Source organism: Grammomys surdaster, unplaced genomic scaffold (genome assembly GCF_004785775.1).
Source record: "Grammomys surdaster isolate TR1022 unplaced genomic scaffold, NIH_TR_1.0 126660, whole genome shotgun sequence".
Lineage (NCBI taxonomy): Eukaryota > Metazoa > Chordata > Mammalia > Rodentia > Muridae > Grammomys > Grammomys surdaster.
Window position 1 is genome coordinate 3,652,691 of NW_021621449.1, and position 21,682 is coordinate 3,674,372.

Sequence of the window (21,682 nt, forward strand, 5' to 3'; positions counted from 1 at the left end):
ATGACATTGTATCACAGCAACAAAAGTAACTAATATGGTAATCTTGAGGAGAATTATATTGTCTTCATTTTTCACAGTTTGTATATTATATTACTGCATTGAGTTTCATGCATCTGAACTAATCTTTTGTTTTTCCTTAATTTATTTATTTATTTATCTATTTATTTATTCACCTTACATTCCAATCAATGCCCCACCTCCTCCTAGTCTCTCTCTCTCACAAGTCCCTCGTCCATCTCTTCTCCCCTTCTCCTCTGAGAATGTGGTGGTTCCTCATCCCCCCACCCCTCAGGTATCCCCAGACCCTGGCACATCAAGTTTTTGGAGGGCTAGGAACATCCTCTCCCAATGAGGACAAACAAAACAGCCCAGCCCAGTTAGGAGACTAGAATACAGAGACAGGTAACAGCTTTAGGGACAGCCCCTACTCAAAAATTGTTGTGGAACCTGCATGGAGACTTGCGGAGCTGCAGGCTGTGAGAGGTAGCTAGGTACCTGGTCAAGCACAGGCTTTGAACCCCAGAGACCCTCAGGGATGGTAGGAGTTGCTTCTGGGCCCCTGGCTCCTTTCACATAGTTATAGCCCCTCCCACAGAGAGGTTTGTGGCCATTGGTCACATAGCACAGGTAGAGGCCGTAACTACAGGCCACAGAGCTTCAAGACAGATCTCTATACTAATGAGATACCTAAAGGACAAAGGGCATAGCCAATTAAGCATACCTTCCCAGACCTTCCTCCTTGCAAAGGGTATTTAACCTCAGGCCCTCCCTGAGAATACCAGGGTATAGCTTCATCCATTTTCTGCCATGACAATAAATATCTCAAGACCATATCTTAAGACCATGGACTATTTCTCTTCTTTGGGACCCACCGTGGGGAACCATGGAGGTCTTCAACTACAGAGCCACAGTCTAATCTCCAAACAATGACCTCTCTATGTTCCAGCCACGGAGACTCAGCCAGTCGAATCACTGTGACCAAGAGTCTCATTCCCATGGGCACAGCTAGGGTTTCTCCCCTTACCCCCTTCGGCTGTGAGTTGATCCAGCCCGTACACCCCCAGTGTCTTGGTCCTTCTGTGGCCTCTCAGGGGTGCCTGAGAGCCCAAGGGCCATAGAACCAGTCAGTTACTGGCCACCTTGGCCTGGGGACCTCCAACCCAAGAGCTCTGCCCCACTGTGGTACCCCAAACCATGTTCCCTCACCCATGGATCAGAGCTCTGTTGCTTCTCACAACCCTGGAAAGTCAGTCAACTCAACACTATAGTTTGTACTTCTTCATTTCCTAGGGGAACTGGAAACACATGGTAATGCCTTGATGCTAATAATCACTTCCTCCTTTTCCCCTTATGACCAGTACATCTCCAAAAATGACAGAAAGATGTTTGGGTATTTTTAAAATTACTAAATCTATTCCATTATTATCTATAGCCACCACTATGCTATTGCTGGCAAATCTTCATCGAGTCTAATTTATGTTTGACGTTCCCTGCAGGTCAGTAATTGGTTACTGGTGAGTGAACTCAATCTTCAGCCCTTCTCCCTTTCTGAGGGAGTGGGAGTAAGGGTTTCAACTGTCTGATCATATGTTTAGTCTCATTTTGAAACAACCATGGGGACTGACAGGAATCACCTCATTAGTATTAGGCCCACTTAAAATGGAATTGTTTTATATGAGAAAAGCTGTTCCTTTAATATTTATTGCCCTGGAACTATTTCTGGAATTTAAAGAGTCTCCAAAAATTTCCTCAGAATATGTCCTATGATCAAAAGACTTTTTAAAGTTCTGTGCTAAGAACTGAGGATAGGGGCCATATGTGTTTATGTTCTGTATCCCAGTGTCATAAATGTCCCACTGGAGACTGCTTCCTTGTGAATGAGGAAATGTTGTTGAGGATAGTGGAGGGAAGATTCCAGAGAATGTGTGTGAGGAGGAAGAGATATTGGACTCTATGGGGGCTTACCTCTGATTATATACCACTTTTCAGCTCTCCTAACCTAATGAGATAACATGCAAAATGTTACCAACCAACTTTTGCCCAATATCAGTCAGATTTTGTCATATTGAGCCAACAAGGTCAGTCTGGTTCCTTGGTACCTGGGAATAATTTCCAGCCTAAGGATAATAACTCCTGTCAGGAGTTATCAAATCAAAGCAGGTTCAAATCAAATGATGAGTCAGGACTCACATGAAAACAGTCCACACATCAATGTGTTTGTTTCAAGGAACACAAAGGGAGATCATGCAAAAATTAGGGGAAGGAATATATGGATATATAGGGAAAAATAGATTGAAGAAAATTAATTGAGCACACAGCATTAGAAATGAACAAAATATACACTCATGAATGAAATCCTGTAGATGATTACTGAGATCAATACTTTCCATGATAACAATGGAAAAAGTCCAGAGTGCTCTCAAGTCATCATCATTGAAGAGAAGGACTTAGTTGTTCCAATAGAGTCTCCACACCTACAGTTGAGAGGGGACTGTAAAGTCAAGAGATGTTGTCATAATGGGACAAACTAATAATCAACAGGTGATCATCCTGAAATGTGTGCCTTGGATTATTATATAATCTGCGACAAAGTGGCCCCTCATCCAGCAAGGCTGTGAGGGACTTATTTTAGGAAAGATTCCTGCTATCAATATGCTTTTCCTATTATTATTGTTATTATTATTAAACATATATAACAATCACTAAGCAATAGCACACCCCTTTGGAGCAGATCTCTGCAGATCCATGAAGACGTTCTATCTTGTAGTGATGCTATATAGACAAATAGATGACTTCTTAAGTCTTAATGATGATCTTATAAGAATTCCTAAAATTATATCAATGATTATTAAGCTCTTTTATAGTAGGACTGTGATTAGGTCCCTTTCTGATAGTCAAAACTGCCATGAGAACTCTGCCAATCTTCAGAGTGTCATCAGTTAGTAGCTCTTAGATAGTAACCAGACTTTCTCCTGCTCAGAGCACATTCCAATGAGGTTGTAAAACAATTAACCAAAGGTCACTAAAAGGGAACTCATGATTTATTATAGGTGCTAGGACAGAAGAGAAAATATTGCCTGGGTTTATCTATACAATAATAACTTCAGTAATTTCTTAGTTATAGTTTTAAACCTTCAGCGAATCTGTGGAGCTAGAAAGGTGATGGATGTTTAGCCAGATAATTACTCCTAATGGATATGTATGTAAACATTATCTGTTGTAAACTTCTATTTCAATTTGTGACTTGAATTTTGGTGTGAATTTGTGATGAACTTTGTAACATGTGATCATGTACTCTGAAAGATGCGTAAGTACTGAAGAAAAAGACAAAGCGAGTAGTAGGATAGAGTAGTCATAGATGTAGAGGTTTGTTAGAAGCCGTTTGTCCCTTCCTTTCCTTTTCCTTTGCTTAGAATTTTTCCACTTAGAATTTTTCCTTTGTTAGAATTTTTTCCTTTTTCCCACTTAGGACCTTTCCACTTTTCCTCTTAGATAGCTTTCATAGGAAACTTTTTACACTTAGTAATAAACTCTATGGTTATGTCTCTAAATGTCTTTTTCTTCCTGTGACCTCAGACTAGTAGGCATAAGTCTGGGCCCAGCAGCGCCTGCTGAGAGAGTACAAAGGCTATTTGCTTAATCCTTTGCTGTCTTTGGGCTGAGGTGATAAGTGACAGAAACTACAGTTTCTGGCTTCAGAGGATACCGGAGGGTAGGTCAGCTATAGTGACATAGTAAGCAAACTTTAGTAATGTAGATAAGTAAGATTTTATTAAACAGCAACCATAAATATCTTGTAAGACCAAATTCTTACCACAAATCTCGTAAGGCCCAAGGCCTTATTCCCCCCACCCCCAACCCTCCGCCGCTTGCTGCTCTTCCATTCCCATCCCCTGTGACTGCCTCAAGAAGAACTGATGACGAGGAGAAGAAAGAAGAGATCTCTTCTCCGTTCCACCTTGCCAGGGCTGGCCCCCAGCAAGATGTGTCACACATGGCAATCTGAATACACTAGTCAGTATTGTCTAAGGAAATGTTACCCCTAAAATGCATAGATACCATGAGTATCATTTGCATATTGACCTACAGTCATCAATGTGATTGCCTATATGTTGTCAACATGACAGAGCAGTTATTTGCCTTAGTTAGAACTTGTGTGATAAGAGGGATATCAAAATTGAGTTAGTATTTTCAAAATGTAGTCACAATAATCATAATTAAAATACCAGCTTGCTTCCATTCCAAAGAGCCATAATACAGCAAAATGTACACCACAATACCCTTTCCATCTCACAATGCCACTTCTGAATAATGTTCACATGTCTTGCTTTAATGTATGTATGTATGTATGTATGTATGTATGTATGTATGTGCATGTGCACATATGTATGAAGGGGTGAGGACTGCTAGATATCCAACCCAGGACAAACAGCTAACCATTCAGCCATTCAGACTTATTGCTTAGTAGAATCATGTTTGTTATGAGTTAAGCCTTGTATCAACTAAGTTACCCGCATAATGTATTATAAAAATATTTAATATAAGTAGAGTTTATAGATACATTTCTTTTGAGGTGGGAGAGATTTCCACACTAGGAACCAAGCAAGTTATGAAAACACTCTGGTCAAAGTTTTAATAACAAATTTAGGTATGTTCCTCAATTTCTTCTTTCCCATGTCTTTAACTCACTGGAGACCAGTTCAGACTCTGACTTCTGGGTTTGCAGCATTGGCCACCTCTGTGGCATTTAACTCAAGTGTGTGCAGAAGTTGACGCTGAACTCTGGCTTTTGTGACAGAAGCCAGATCCCTGAGTCATATTTTGGAGAGACAGATGCAAGAAGCCCTTGACCTTCTGAACATACACCTCAATAATGGTGCAAGAAAGACAAACCCAAGGTGAGATCAGAATTCCAGTCTCAGTCAGGGGAGACAATAAGAGTGTGTGTTGTGATGAGGAGCTACCAGAGCAAGTGGGCAGGCTGAAGTAATGAAGTAGACCAAGACAGCAGACCCCCAGGGATTTGTCGGAAGTATAACATCTCAGAGCCAGACACTCTCAAAACAACAAGAAACCAAATATTGAAGGGGGTGTGAAATGATAGGACATCAATGGAAGAATCTGACATTTAAGAAGAAAGTATAAGGTCATGGAAATTGCAGGTGCCAGAGGGCGAAATGTTTCTAGATTGTGTGTGTGTGTGTGTGTGTGTGTGTGTGTGCATGCACTTTAGAACTATCTTTGTCATTTATTCTAGGGCTAGGACTTTGACAGCTTTTTTCTACTTTAAGTTAATAACTATTCTGAGCATTTTGTCTGGTTGTTGATTGCTCTAAGCTTTTTGGTCTTGTGGTGAGTACATCTGCTTGCTATCTGACAGGGAAGGCAGTCTGCTGGACCCTGAGACTCTGGTCAGTTGCTGTGGTTTCCATGTTACTCTTGAGCACCTGTTTCATTGTGAGTGGTATAGGTAAGTTCTTCACTGACTGCTGTCTATTTTGAGCACTGCCTGGTCTCTGTTCCACAGAGACTCCCAGGGTCCCTTTTGCTTTGTTTTGGCTTTTCAAGACAGAGTTTTGCTGTGTAACAAGCTCTGACTGTCCTAAAATTCTCTCCACAGATCAGGATGACCCTGAACTCACAGAGATGCCTCTGTCTCTCAAGTGCTGGGATTAAGGGCATGTACTATCACCAGCCTGGGGTTGTCATTTTAATCCTATTGTCTGGTCTGATTTTACATGCAATACCATATTTTTCTTGACTTTTCTTTCTTCTTGTTTTCCTTTTTCTCCCCCATCTTTTGACTAATGAGATATCTAAGGTTTCTTCACCAGCTTTGTTAGCTCATGTTTTTATAAACATTGTCTGTGACAGTGCTTTCCAGCATTGACTTCACCAACAATTACAGTTTGTGTTCACATCTCTCTGTTGGGAGTGCAAGTCCAATTGATTTCATAATATTGGCAGCTTAGAGTCTTTGATTCATATGGGATTTTCTCTCTCAATACAAGGGGAAAAGTCACCAAATGAGATAGTAATGATTGAGAAAATAAAATATTGCTGCCCCATTTCATCTGCTCAGAAAGCCATGTGTGAAGTCTATTGTGTGAGAAGTTTTGATGATGTTCTTTGCAGTCTGCATTGTGCTTCTCCATTTGCTGTGAGGGTATCACAATAATTGTTGCACAGTCCAGGAAACAGTGGGAGTGACTTCATGTCAGCTGTCTGCTCTGTGATGAGACAAACTTATTCATCTTCTCACTGAAGTAGCATCTGCTCTAATTGGCACAGTCAAACTTAAGAGAGGAGGTTGTGGTTATTAAAGATAGTTATTACACTGCTTAAGAAGAAACAGATGGTCAAGACCCAAAACGTGAACTAGAAACATTTGCTCAGAATAGTGAAGAAGGTCTGTTTTTGGTAACATTGTTTAATGTGCACACTCATGAAAAAATGCTAATTAAAACTAATTTTTATTTATTCTTTGAAACTTTCCTACGCATATGCAATCTACCTTGATCATACCTTTCCCACTTAAAAGTCTCCAGATGTTTGAAGTACTCCTACCTACAATCAGTAATGATTAGAATATGTAAATATACCCATTATTCTTGCCCCATAGTTGTTTAAACAAAGGAAGCTAGACATTAGTGAGGCAACAGATAACTATAAAGGACTTGCAGCAGTTCTCTGATGCAGAGGTTTGTGATTAATTCACATACAGGATTAAATCATAAAATGCAGCTGATATTATAGTGGGGGAGATGAAAAACAAATGAAGAAGTAATTTAGTGAATATAGAGGATCAATAATGTAATCTGGTCTTCAGTGGGTTTGCCTAGAGGCATTGGAGGGAGAAGCCTGGCCCAGGTAGAGGACATGAGACTCCAGGAATGGCTAGGTCATGGTCATTCTCTTCTTTCTTCACAGTGACTTACAAGTTTATGATGGACAAGCCCAGTAGAAGACTGTCTGAACTTCACACATACCATTCCAGTCTCACCTGCTTCAGTGAAGGGACCATGATGTCAGGTGAAGATTAGCAATATTTCGCTAGACTGGGGGTATGTGTCATTATTAGGGTTGAATTTAAGATACATTTATTATAGTATGGTTGTGTATGTGAAAAAGAAAGGATAGAGGAGAGAAAGAGAGGACAGAGAGACAGAAAGAGAGAGAGAGAGAGAGAGAGAGAGAGAGAGTGTGAGAGTTTTTTGGGCAACACTATCAACACACAACACATAGTCTGTCAGGTAAACTCTGGAAGTCATTCATAAAAAGATTCTCATGAATTTTACATTCAATACATAAAATTCTCTTTGGTATTTAAGTTCCTCAATGAATACTATACATCTCCATTCCAAGCACCAGCTTTATTACTGGGACAACTGACTCAGGCTGAGCCTGCCCTTGCCAGTATAAATGACAAATTCATGATCAACGTGAGCATCATATCTGCCTCACCTCTGTGTGATGATAGGCACTTGTCTTTAGTTTTCTTATTTAACACATAGCAATGCCATCTAGACATCTCTCAGAGTCCTGATCCAAGAACTGGCTTACTCACAGAACCACTTTTATCATCATCATCATCATCATCATCAATTTTATTTATTTACATCCTCTTGGAAAGAGGAATAGATGTGAAGACAGAGCAAAAGCCCCTCATACATTTAGCTGTTGTTGGGATTTTTTCTTTTAGTCATTGGTTAGGATATGTCGCATGGAAACACAAAAGTTGCCCTAACCATGCTTTTCTTAGCACATTGGGTTCTTTGTGTCAAATGACTGTGGGGCTGATTCTTCCCCAAGAAAAACATAATTCCACGAGGATAGTCTTTCTTCTATTTTCTAGAGACATTTATCAATAGCTGTTCATATATTTATTTTGAGAAACAGTTTCACCCAGGAAGGACTCCTTAGAAAGTCTAAACTAGCTTGTTCAATCCTCCTGGTTCAGCCTCCTGTGTGCTGGGATTACAACAGATATAGAGTACTTCACAAAGCTACAACTGCAGTTCTAAAGAAAAATTGGCACCTGGCCTTGAGGAGGCTCTGAAATGAGACAGAAGTGGAATTTAAATAAATTAACTTTGTATCCATCCATAAACACATTTCCTACGTGTATCTGCCTTAAAATCATGGCCAAGCAGGCTATTTTGTGTAATTGATTCTATTTTTAGCTGTTTACATGATGAAATTATCTAATACTGTATAAGAAAATATGACAACAGATATTTAACAATACTCTTTTGAATTAATATAATAAAAAGAAAGAAAAACTTTCAACAAAAATATTCATATTTTGTGACTCATGCTGATGCCTTAAATTTTATAATTCCAGCACTTAGGAGGTAGAGGCAGGGGATTTGTACAGATATGAATTTAGTCTGGTCTACCAGGAGAGTTCCAGGGGTAAATAATGAGATTCTGTCTCAAAGAAAAAAAATATTATCTGGATGTAATAGTCTTCACTGCCATCTGTGGTCTCTTAGAGTTTGTGGAAAATCTGTCCAGGCCCTTCTGAGTTTTACAGACTTCAGTGAGAGGTCAGGTATTATTCTAATAGGTCTACCTTTATATGTTACTCAGTCTTTTCCTCTTGCAGCTTTTCCTACTTTTTTCTTTGTTCTGTATGTTTAGTGCTTTGATTATTGTGTGTTTTGGGGAATATCTTTTCTGACTCATTCTATTTGATGTTCTGTATGCTTCTTGTACCTTGATATCCAAGTCATCTCTGTGGGGTGCTGGGCTGGGAGAAGCAGGTGGGAACCTGGTTGAGCGAGTCTTGAACCCCAGACGTCAGGTGTTCGGCTTTTGCCCCCAGTCCCTGGTTCTTTTCATTCAGCTTCAGCCCTCCACAGCCCTTCCCAAAGAGAGGTCTGTGACCATTAGTCATGAGGAACAGTGCCTCAGGCTCTCCTACATATAGATGAAGTATCTCCCAAGTTCTCAGACCAGGCTAATAGGCGTTATCTGCTGCCAGACCCTAACCCACCCTATACGGGCTCTATTCTCGAGACGGGCTCTATTCTCGAGAAGTAAAGTTGCGTTCAAGAATCGTCCTGGTGTCCGAGAGTCTCTGTTGCAAGAGCTGTAACACTAGAGCTGTAACACTTGGGGAAGAGATCTGCTCTCCCAGAACCTTCCTGGGGCACCAAGCTGCTTCCTCGCCAGCTAGCTGGCTTCCTATCAGCCAAATCCAGGCGGGCTTAGTGCTGGGAGACAGATGCAGCACCTGGGAGTGACCGAACATCGACAGAGGAGACTCCGGCAGAGGCAGCAGTGGGGGCATGCGATCTCTCCTCCCTGATTGTGCTCTGTACCCTTTGGCCCAGACCTTTCACACCAGGCCTGACTGGAGACCGACAGACAGTGGAGACGCAGGCAGAGGCAGCAGCAGAGATGGTAGCAGACCTTCCCTGCTTTCACTCTGTCCTCAGCCAGGAGATCTTCGTGGGACACTTTCCGGAACCAGGGACCCACATATCTCCTTCTTAAGGTTGGAGACATTCTTTTCTATGATTTTGTCAAAAATATTTTTTCTTTTTAAATTTTTTTATTGGATATTTTATTTATTTACAATACAGATGTCATCCCCTGTCCACATTTCCCCTCCCTAGAAACCTCTATCCCATCTCCCTCCTCCTATATGCTTTTATACCATTTTAATTACATGCATGTATTAAGGTCAGTTCTAGGTTGAGGGTCTAGCAATATAATAGATGCAAATAATCAAGGAACAAGCAAGACAATAAACACAAATAGTCAAAGAAAAAGCAAGGCATTAAACCCAATTACGTGAACACTCCTGTGATCAGTTTCTAAGGGCTTACCAGGATGACCAAAGTATCTGAGCCTACTTCCCTGTCCTAGCCCAAAGTCATTTTCATGTCTGAAGCCTACTTCCTTATTCTAGCCTAGAATTTAGAATTCTGTCTGAAATTACTTCTTTGTTCTACCCTAATATTTAGATTCCTGCCTGAAATTACTTCTTTGTTTTAGCCTATGATTTAGATTCCTACCTGAAATTACTTCTTTGTTCTAGCCTAATGTCTGATTCCTGACTGAAGCCTACTTCCTTATCCTTGGCCAATGTCATATTCCTGCCAAGCAGCCCATTTCCTTGTCCTTGACCGATGTCAGATTCTTGCCAAGCAGCCCCAAAGGCTCTCTGCCTCTCCCTCTTTTGTATTTCATTAACAAGACTGAGCCTGTCTTGGGTCATTCTGTCAAGAATGCTTTCCTTACCCATCATGGAATATGGGTATTTTATCAAAGGCAATGCACTTCTGTCTTAGGTTGGTAATGCTCTGTGCATTACCCATCCTTGGCTTGCTAGCCTGTTAATTAAAGAACTCTGTCTGGGGGGTCCATTTTCAGGTTCAAGCCATGTACTTTGGCTACCAACATGTTGATGTTGTTAAAGAAAAGCTTCACCATGATGGGCAGGAATAAAAGTATTCCCAGGACAAAAAGAGCTAGCATGATAGAGCTATGTATGCCATTCTTGAAGCTTGACCAAAATAGAAATACTGACCTCAGGCCATGAGTAATTTTATCTGCAGTTTCTACCACATCAATGCTCAGCAAAGCAGCATTCTTGAAATTCATAAGCATGTTACAACTTCCAGAGAGTTGTTAGAATTATGTCAAATAAACTGCAAGTGTCTTTAAACTTCTTCCTAATTATAATGACTACCACTGTAAATTTTAGAACTAACATGAATCCAATGGTATTTGGCATGACACTCAAGATGGCTCCTTACCCTAAAATTCTGAACCTCCTTCCAATAATTTGAATAAGATAAAGAGCATCAACCATTCTTTCCAAATGCCTATTTAAATCCTCTTGGGGCCATTTACTTAGAAAATTGTTTTCCACCCCTTTACTTTTAGGTAGTGTCTGTCTTTGTCATTGAGGTGCATTTCCTGTATACAGCAAAATGTTGGGTCCTGTTTACCTACCCAGTCCATTAGTCTATGCCTTCTTATTAGAGAATTGAGTCCATTGATGTTAAGTGCTATTAAGAAGTGATTGTTGCTTCCTGATATATTTGTTATTAGAGGTGGAGTTATGTCTGTGTGGCTATCTTCTTTTGGGTTTGTTGAAAGAAGATTACTTTCTTGCTTTTTCTAGAGTATAATTTCCCTCTTTGTGTTGGTGTTTTCCATCAGTTATCCTTTGTAGGTCTGGATTTGTGGAAATATACTGTGTAAATTTAGTTTTCTCATAAAATATCTTGGTTTCTACATCTATGGTAATTGAGAGTTTAACTGGGTAGAGTAGCCTGGGCTGGCATTTGTGTTCTCTTAAGGTCTGTATGAAATATGTCCAGGATCTTCTGGCTTTTATAGTCTCTGATGAGAAATCTGGTGTAATTCTGATATGTCTGCCTTTATAACTTTCTTGACATTTTTCCCTTACTGCTTTTAATATCCTTTTTTTGTTTTGCTTTGTGTATTTGGTGTTTTGATTATTATTTGATGGGGGATTCTTTTTCTGATCTAGTCTATTTGGAGTTCTGTAGGCTTCTTGTATGTTCATAGGCATCTCTTTCTTTAGGTTAGGGAAGTTTTCTTCTATAATTTTGTTGAAGATATTTATTGGCCCTTTAAGTTGGGAATCTTTACTCTCTTCTATACCTATTATCCTTAGGTCATTGTGTCCTGACTTCCTGGATGTTTTGGGTTATGAGATTTATGCGTGTTGTATTTTCTTTGACAGTTGTGTCAATGTTTTCTATGGTATCTTTTGCACCTGAGATTCTCTCTTCTATCTCTTGTATTCTGTTGGTGATATTTCCATCCATGACTCCTGATCACTTTTCTACCTCCAGGATAGTCTCCCTTTGCGATTTCTTTATTGTTTCTACTTCCATTTTATGTCCTGAATTATTTTGTTCAATCCCTTCATCTGTTTTGTTTTTTTTTTCCTTATAATTCTTTAAGGGATTTTTGTGTTTCCTCTTTAAGAGCTTCTACCTGTTTACCTGTGTTCTCCTGTATTTCTTTGACGGAGTTATTTATGTCCTTCTTAAAGTCTTCTATCATCATCACGAGAAGTGATTTTAAATCTGAATCTTGCTTTTCTTGTGTCATCGGGTATTCAGGACTCTCTATGGTGGGAGAACTAGGTTCTGATGATGCCAAATAACCTTGTTTTCTGTTGCTTATGTTCTTGTGCTTGCCTTTCACCTTCTGGTTATTTCTAGTGCTACCTTCACTCACTATCTCTGAGTGGAGCCTGTCTGTCCTGTTAAATTGGCTGTGTCAGAATTCCTCAGAGTCCAGCTGTCTCTGTGATCCTGAGACCCTGGTTGTGATAGTTCCTGAGAGTCAGGATGCTTCTGGGCTTCTGAAACCCTGGTGTGCCCAAGCTCCTGAGATCCTGTGATTATATCCTATGTTTCTGTGTATTAGAGCTCCCGGGAGTCCAGCTTCTTCTGGGTTTTGGGGAATTGGATGCAGAGACTTAGGGCTGCTCCAGGCACAGGTGCAGACAGGAAGTGTCCCTGCACCACTGGCCTTGAGGGAGTTCCTGGGTCCCCATGGGTCCTGAATTACTTTTTGTTTGTGGGCAGGGTTGTGTCCTACTCACTTACACTCTTGGGCTTGTTAGAGCTCCTGGGAGTCCAGCATCTTCTGGGTTTGGGGGGATTAGGTTCAGAGCTGAAGCCTTAGGCTTGTTGAAAATATTTTCTGTGCATTTATAATTTATTTTCTTTTCCTTCCTCTATTCCTTATAGATTTAGTCTGTTTTTGTTGTTGTTGTTTAATATTTTCTTTGACTGAGGTATCCCTTTCTTGTATCCTGTCTTCAGTGCCTGAGCTTTATTCCATTTCTTATACTCTGTTGTTGGTGAGGCTTACCTCTGAGGTCTTGTTTAACTTTCCAAATTATACATTTCCAGTTTCATATCTAGGTTTTACTTAGTGATCATATTTTTACTTTCACATCATAAATTGATTTCATTATTTTATTCCACCATGTGTGCTTCACAGACTTCTAACTCAATGGTATTTTTGTCACTGTTTTTTTTGGTCTCATATTGCTTTATTAGAACACTGAAAATATGCTGGTCTTTTGCAGTATATTATAGTTTCCATTTTTTTCTTCGTTTCTCTCTGTGTCAGTTGTGTGTTTTTTGTGCTTTTTTTCTATTTTAAATTGTGTCCTTTAAAAATATTTGTCTGTTTTCTAAAGTAAGACAGAAAGAAGATATAGGATTGAATATGCAGAGACATGGGAAAGATCTTGGAAGGGATGGGGAAGAAGAAATCATGATCAGAATATATTGTGTAAAAAGTATTTTCAATTAAAAAATAAAAGCAAAAAATAAAATTAGTTCATAAAGGCCACAAAGATGTCCATTTTGATCACAGTTAAATAATGATTGGAAAGGACGCTTTTTCTTCTCCAATCCATTTCTACTCAGGAAGAGTGTTAAGAAGTTGAGATACTAGGGTCAGACCGTAAGCTATACTATACATTCTTAATTATCAATAAATGATGGCTACAATTTTTGAATGTTTGATAATCCTTAAAAATCAGAAAGGAAGTAACATTTATGGAGCAATTATTCTGAGTTAAGTACTGTTTCAAATGCTTCAGATATATTATGTGATTAAATAACCCATGAGGCCAGCACTGCTTTCAACACAAGGTCCCTGGCTCCAAATTATTTATCCTGAAAACAATACATACTATAATAACAATGAGAAAACAGCTCTGGCAAGCATCCTCAGATCCTTGGAGTCGCCTAGAACATGTCTTCTTAATCTTATTTGCCTCATCTCATGGTCACACATCTTGTTCATATCACAAAAAAAAAAAAAAAATGTGGGCAAGCTGCCCAAATCACTGGAAGTCATTTGGCTCCAGCTGCTACCTCATTTGTACCAAGGAGAACTTCTGGATCATCAGTGAGCAGAATTGCGTTCAGATGGGGGCTCACCTGGTGGTGATCAATACTGAAGCTGAGCAGGTAGTGCTTTCTCCTTTTTCATTAGCCTTTTAAGGAAAATGTAGCTAAATTTACTAAACATCGTCCTTTTTAACAGTTAGTAGTTATTAGTATGTTCATCCCATTGTATAAAAGGCCCCTAGGACTTTTGCAACTTACAAGATTGGAGTTCCCTGCTCCTTGAACAGACTACCCACTTCCAGTCCATAAGGTTCTGACAATCAATCCACTACTTCCTTTTTAAAAAATGAGTTTGATTACTTTAGATTCTTCATGTAAGTGGAATCATGTATTACTATTATTGCATGGGTGTATGCTTGTGCATGTGTGTTTGTCTAGCTGATTTTATTCAGCATGGTGTCCTCAAGATTCATTCATGTCATAACATATGACAATTCTTTCAATTTTAAGTCTGAAACACTTCATTATATGTATATTTCACATTTTATCTTTGTTTCGTATGAATTTTTAGCTATCTTAATATGTGACTGACAGAAAAATGTACATGGTACAATGTAATTATTTGCTGTATGTATACACTGTGAACTGAGTACTACAATGAAATTAAGGCTCAAACCCATTACAATGTGTATGTATGTGTGTGATGAAAATACCTAAACCACCACCTTCTCTCCATTCAGTGATGGTTTCCATGCAGATTGCTTCCATTTCATGGCTATTGTGAATAGGGTAGTGAATATGGTTGTGTAAATTTCTTCTTCACATCTTACTGTTCACAAGAGTATTTCACAATTTTATTCATATATAATGCTCTTTGATCAGTTTCCATCATCATTTCTTATCCCCTTCTTTTCCTGAATAACTCCTACTCCCTACTCTTTCCAAATTTTCCTCTCTATCCCTTTTTTTTTTTTTTTGATGAGACTCATATAACTATGCAGCTACTTACTTGAGTGAGGGCAATGCCCAGTGGCCAAACCTCTGACAAATATGACTACCAGCAACTGTTAACTGTCCATACCTCCTTAGGGAGGAATGGGGTCTTACTATCCCCTCCCACATCCATGATGGGCTGTTGATGCTCCAAGTCTTGTGTATATCTTTTACAGGTAGCCATTGCTGCTGTGAATTTCAATTCTTACATCCTTTCTACTCTGTGATGCTCAATGAGCTTGGGGTGGGGTGGCATAGATGTCCCATTGAAGGGCATTAACTTATTATAAGTCTCTGCAAAAGTATCATTCACTGTTAACAGAGCTTTTTTCTGAAGCCTCTGTGGTCTTCCTGACCAGTATCTTATAAGGAAGTATCTCAGACAAAATACTGGGATTTTTTTCTAATGATTTATTTATTTAATGCATATTTATCTGCATGTATGTCTGTGTGAGGTTGTTGAATCCTGTGGAACTGAAGTTACAGACAGTTGTGAGCTGCCATGTGGATACTGGGAATCTGGTCTTCTGGAAGAGCAGCTGGTGCTCTTAACCACTGAGCAATTTCTTTAGCCCTTCTTTTTATTTAATAACTGCAGGAGCAGCTATATTCATGGAGGTTAATTCTCTTCAAATTCTATTTTTAAAATTGTATTTTTAACTGGCATACAAAGCTGTAGGTTTCAGTATGACTTTTTTTTACATCCTTAGTTTTGATTCAACCTCCCCCATCCATTTATCTCTCTCATCACTCATCACACTTCCACTCAAGCCTTTACAAATTCCCATCTACATTCACTCCATTCGCTTTCCTAGCCCCTTGGTTGTCCTATCCCTCTTCCTTTAAGGCATTACCACCCTTCTCCATCAGTGGTCCCTTTCTGGTTTCCTTGACTCTACAGATACTCTACATTAAACACATAAATCTAAGAATACCAAGACAGACACCACAAAGATAGAACATGTGGCTGTTGCCTTTCTGGGCCTAGATTAACTATTAACTTCCCCTCTCTCCATTAACTTACCTGAAAATTTTATAATTTCATCTTCTTTACAATTCTATAGTATACACGGGTCACATTTTCACTGTCTAATTTTTAGTTGGGGGACATCTAGGGTGATCCCATTTCTTAGCTACTGTGCAATAGAGTTGCAATGAAGGTGGATGAGTAAATACCTCTGTAATAGAATCCTTTGAGTATGTACCCAGAAATGACATAGTTGAGTCACGTGGCATTTCTAGTTTTAGTGATAGAGAAACCTTCACACTCATTCCCATAGTGATCACACCAGCTTATTCTCCCACCAACAGAAATAAATATTTCTCTTTCCCTATGCTTGTCAGTGTTTGTTGTCATTTGTCTTCTTGAGAAAGCTACTCTGATTGGGCAAATCCTGAATCCCAAAACTAGTTTTAATATGCATCTCTCAATGAAAAATGATAATGAACACTATAACCTGATAATCTCATATATGAGTGTACTGTGTTCAAAACATTTGCATCCTTTCCTGTCCCTGATATCTTCTGTTGAACATCTTTTAATTGTCTTTTTGAGAACTTGTATAATTTCTTTGGAAAAATGTCAGCTCAACATTTCTCTCCAACTTTTTAATTGTACTATTTCTTTTGCTCTTGTTGACTTATAGGCATTCTTTATTTATTTTGGATATTACTCTTTTACAAATATATGCACTATATATTGCCATTTTTACTTGCTAATTTTTTCCTTTGCTGTGAAAAAGCTTTTTGGTTTAATATATTCCTTTGTCTATTTTTATTTTGTTGTCTGTTTTTTTTTTTTTTTTTTTTTGGTATCATGTCCAAGGATACATTGATAATTCCAGTAAAATAAAGTTCTTACCTTGGGTTTTCTCCCAAAGGCTTATAATTTTTCCCCATTCATTTAGGATTTTGAAGCACTTTGAATTAACTTGTATGTGACGTATAAGTGAAGGGACCAATTTCATTCTTTTCCCACAGCATTCATTCCCAGCTTATTTGTTAGAGAGTTTGCCCTTTTTCCATCACAAGATATTGGCACTTGATGAGATCGTTTGGCTATACATATGTGTTGATTTACACATCTTCAGGAAAATAGAATGTCTCTCCACTTACTGTGTGCTCTTTGATTTCCTTAACCATTGTCTTCTAGCTTTCAGAATACATTGTTTTCATTCCTAAGTGGGTTGCCTGTCCACTGGGTAACCCACTTAGGAATGAAAACAATATATTTTATTCTTTTTTGATGCTATGTAAAGAGTTAACCTCTTACTTGCTTTTCAGATTGTTGTTGTTGTTAGTGTAAAGAAATGGTGTTGATTTTTTTGTATGTTGATTTTGTATCCTGTGACCTTGTTGAAATTCATTGATATATTTTCTGTCAAAGGCCTGAAACACAGGAACATCTGAAGGCTTTCTTTACAAAAGGCAGGAAGCAAGATAAATTGAACTGCTCTTTCCTTTGTCTTGTGTTCTATTCAAGGCCCTTAAATGTTTAGATAATGTCTACCCACATTGGTGAGGACAAGCTAGCTTACTAAGATCACAGATACTGTAGCCAACCATAACTGCAAACACATTACAGATATACTCAGAAATGTTTTGATCTGGCCATTTCTTGACACTGCCAAGTAGAGACATAGAATATATCTTAACATTTAAACACATAACTTTTTGTTGTTGTTGTTGTTGTTTGCTTTTTCGAGACAGGGTTTCTCTGTATAGCCCAGGCTGTCCTGGAACTCACTCTGTAGACCAGGCTGGCCTTGAACTCAGAAATCCGCCTGCCTCTGCCTCCCAAGTGCTGGGATTAAAGGCATGCGCCACCACCGCCCAGCCATGCGTAACATTTAAAAAGAGATTAAAAGTATAAAGATAACCTAATAGAACTGGAGATCTCTTTAATTGGTGAAGAATGAATGATGAAGGTATGAGCTAGGGCCTTCTGCCCTTACAACAACTTTGCTATGTTTCATTCCTGTGCTATTGGTTCCAATGACCTTTCCTTTCACTTCTGCTTTCTTCTATTCCAATGGCCATGAAGGCTGTAAGAATACACACTCTGTTCAATAGGAAAACTGCAAGTTGTTAACTTCCTTTTCTCCATACAGAATTTCATCATCCAACAGCTGAATGAATCACGTACTTACTTCCTGGGTCTTTCTGATCCACAAGGCAATGGCAAATGGCAATGGATCGATAATACTCCTTTCAGTCAAAACATCAGGTGAGTGCAGTCCTAGATTAATGAACCATTGGGATTATTTACATTGAAAATGTAGGGAAATTTTGCCAGTTGTGACTACTATAGTTAATGACTGTAATTAATTAAGTTTTCACTGAATGTATGCATAATACAAAGTTTTATGAAATTTCTTGTTTAGAAACTCACTTTACATAAAAAGTATTGAATAATAACTTCCTCAAGATCCATAGGCCAAATAAGATAAGAAAGCTCATTTAACTCAGTGTCTTCCTGATTGTTCTTAGCCATTCGATTATTTTTTCTGGCTTTAAACACAAGTAGAGACTTAATTTATTAATCTCTAATAAATAAAATTTAAAATAACAAAATCAGAGGTACAATTAATATATCAGAATAATTACATAAAAATACGTTTTGCTATTTTTAAACCCATTTATTATTACCTTATTTTATCCTCATGTAATCTAGTGAGTTACTTTGAAACCTTTACTAAATTTGTTTCTAGTTTATTATCATTTCCACTTTTATACATGAAAAATTTAAAATAAAAATATATTAGATTTCTTAATCAGGGTCAAAGTGAATTAGAAGTTAAGCAGGTATTTTATTTACTTTTCTTTTTTCCCTTACATTAAACATAGGTTTTTTTCCCTCATACAGTATAACTTGAATACAATTCCCCTCACTCTGCTCCCCTCAGTTCTTTCATATCTCCTCTCCCATCCATATTGACTACCTTTCTGGCTCTCATTAGAAAAGGTTTCTAGGAGATAACAACAAAAGGCAACAATATAAAATATAATAAGAAAAAATGAAAACTATCACATTGAAGTTGGACAAGCCAAACCAACAGAAAAATAAAATAGCCTCAATAGAAGGCAGAAGAATCAGAGACCTACTTGTTACACATTCATAAATAAATCCCATAAAGTACTACAATAACTCAAAGCTGTAACTCTGAGTATAATTCAAAGCTATAGTATATGTGCAAAGGACTTAGTGAGGACCAGTGTAGGCCCTGTGCATGCTGCTTCAGTCTTTGTGAGTTCGTATGAGTTTTGCTCATGTTAACGTAGAGGGCTTTTTTTTGTTGTTGTTCTTGTGGTGTCCTTTGTCTCTGTTTCCCTCACTCCTTTTGCCTTCTCTTTCCACTGGAGTTCCCTGACATCTGAGGGGAGGAATTTGGTAAGCGACATCTCCTTTAGAGCTGTGTGGTCTTTCTCTCTGTATAATGTCTTATTGTGTGTCTCTTCCCTCCTCCACAGGAGGAAGTCTCTCTGATGATGGTAGAATGTCATTAGGAGTTGGGTTATAGTATATACATGGGACCTGTTGGGTTGATGTGTGGATCCCACTTCTGTCTTGCCATGTGACTAGGGTCTCTTGTGGGAACAGAGGCACGGGAATTTGACTGTCTTCACTCCATGCTGTTGCCGGGTGGGCATCGGGCTATGTGAAGCCACGGGATTCTGCTCTGGGGTGGGGAGCACAGTCTGAGGTCCCGCAGGGAGCCAGAGCTCTTGGCTTAGGGGTCCTTGGAATGAAGTGGGGGCATATGGGCTATATTGGCCCACAGCTGAAGAGGAAAGCGGGAAGGATGAGCTCCAGCGACTTGCTTGGCTGCGTCACGGCTGGCTCTGCTTGGGTGGCTGGATGTCTCTGTGTCTGGGAATACAGAGAGTTCTTCTGTGGGAGATTAGACAGTGGCTCAGGAGACGAAGGCCTGCTTCACTGTTCCCCACAGTGGATTCCAAAGACGAGAAGTAGTCCATGGTCTTAAGATATTTATTGTCATGGCAGAAAATAGATGAGAACTATACACCAGTATTTTCAGAGTGGCCCTGAGGTTCAATACCTTTTGCAAGTAAGAGGGTCTGGGAAGGAATGTTTAATTGGCTATGCCCCTCTGGCCTTTAGGTATCTCATTAATATGGAGATCTGTCTTGAGGCTTTGTGGCCTGTAGTCACACCCTTCTATCTGTGGAGGGGCTAGTGGGCATGGATCGATGGAAGTCTGTGGCCTTGTGTCAGGAGCCTGAAGTCTGGGAGTATGGCAAAGGGCATGTTGTACCTTAGGATCACCTGGGATCTCTGGCGATTTCTATCCAGTGCTTGGCCAGAAACCATACTGTCCTTTCACAGTCCTACAATTTGGAATCATTTTGTTGTTACACATTTATTTTTTTGAACCCCTTTTCTCTTCGGAAGAGACAGATGCGTCACGTTTAGGGTTAGGAAGCTGTTGTAAAGAGACAATCTCTATAAATGTCAGAAGGAAAAAAAAAACTTTTACTAACTTATGTCCATTATGAGTGATCTGTGAAGAGACAGTAAATATCGGATGGCAGGGGAAAGGACAAAGTACACCACACCAGAAAAAATATGCAAAACTGCCCATATTTGGCACTTTAGAAGTAGGTTATGGTAGAAAGAGGAGAAAATGATGGAACGTTCTCTCATCCTCAGCTCTGTTCTGTTCAACATTAAGTGCCATATTTTAAGTGACTGTCATGCACTCACAGCAGCAGTTATTTCGGCCTTTTGTCTCTTGTAGGTTCTGGCACCCCCAAGAGCCCAATCTTCCAGAAGAGCAGTGCGCTTCAATAGTTTACTGGAATCCTTTAAAGTGGGGCTGGAATGATGTTTTTTGTGATAATAAACACTATTCAATATGTCAAATGAAGAAGATTTACCTATGAGCGCAAGTTTATTTATTAATATCTTTAAAGTTCAGACCCACCAAGAAACTATAACTTCTTGGCAAATACCTTTGACTGTAGCCATTCTTTTCCTAGCTACTCCTCTTTACTCATGACAGAATGAGTTCCTTCTCTTTCTGATAGTCAGAGTCTTGTCATCATGACACAAAAGAGTCACCTGGGAAGTAGAATCCTCAGCTAAGGAATTGCTGCCATCAGCTTGACCAGTCAGCAAGTCTGTGGGGCATTTTCTTGATTAATGTTTGTTGTAAGAGAGTCCAGGGGGTAAGCAAAGCTGCAAATGCCATGAATAACAAGCCAAGGAACATCATCCTTCCATCCTCGCCCTCAGGGTTCTGCCCTAGAGTCTTGCCCTGACTTCTTTCTATGATGAACTGCTGTTACTTGAAAATATAAGATAAATAAACAATTTTCTCCAAGTTGTTTCTGATCTGTGTTTTTTTTTTAATTCTTCAAAGTAACAGGGAAGCAAACTAGGTCTCCCTCTTTGTTCTGTTCTTTGACTTATCTGTCATTCATTTGGTGTTTGTTTGTTTGTTTCATACTTCTACAAACATTCCTCTTTTCAGAGCACACTGTTTGGGCTGTTAGAAGATTTACAATATAGTATTGATTGAAAAACACTTCATTTTCAAAATGCAAAATCCCCTGGTGAGGGTTGTGGCTATGGCTAGAAACATGATCATCCAGGGACCTGACAAAAACTCAAATCTGCTGTCTTGGTGACATACTTCCATGGATGACACCTTGGTACTGATGATTATCAGTCAGCCCTTTACATATAGAAATTTCCACAAGGTGATTTATGTGTGCTCTGAACATGGGAGCTACCTTCCACCTGAGAAAATGATCTAAAAATATAAAGCTTCAGTTTTTTTATAAAGTAGCTTCAGAAT

General features: G+C 39.1%; 1 protein-coding gene across 3 annotated transcripts; it reads left to right on the plus strand.

Moving 5' to 3' along the window:
- The first annotated feature begins 4,873 nt into the window (after positions 1 to 4,873).
- LOC114615352 (C-type lectin domain family 6 member A) lies at positions 4,874 to 20,765 on the plus strand. Of its 3 annotated transcripts, XM_028761077.1 has the most exons (6): positions 4,874 to 4,898; positions 5,381 to 5,470; positions 6,931 to 7,032; positions 13,837 to 13,988; positions 17,972 to 18,087; positions 20,621 to 20,765. In XM_028761077.1, exons 1-6 carry the CDS (start codon positions 4,874 to 4,876, stop codon positions 20,763 to 20,765), a joined length of 630 nt encoding a protein of 209 aa, XP_028616910.1. The 3 variants fall into 3 exon arrangements, with proteins under 3 accessions (XP_028616910.1, XP_028616913.1, XP_028616911.1); XM_028761080.1 differs by lacking the exon at positions 6,931 to 7,032; XM_028761078.1 differs by lacking the exon at positions 5,381 to 5,470.
- The last annotated feature ends 917 nt before the right edge of the window (positions 20,766 to 21,682 follow it).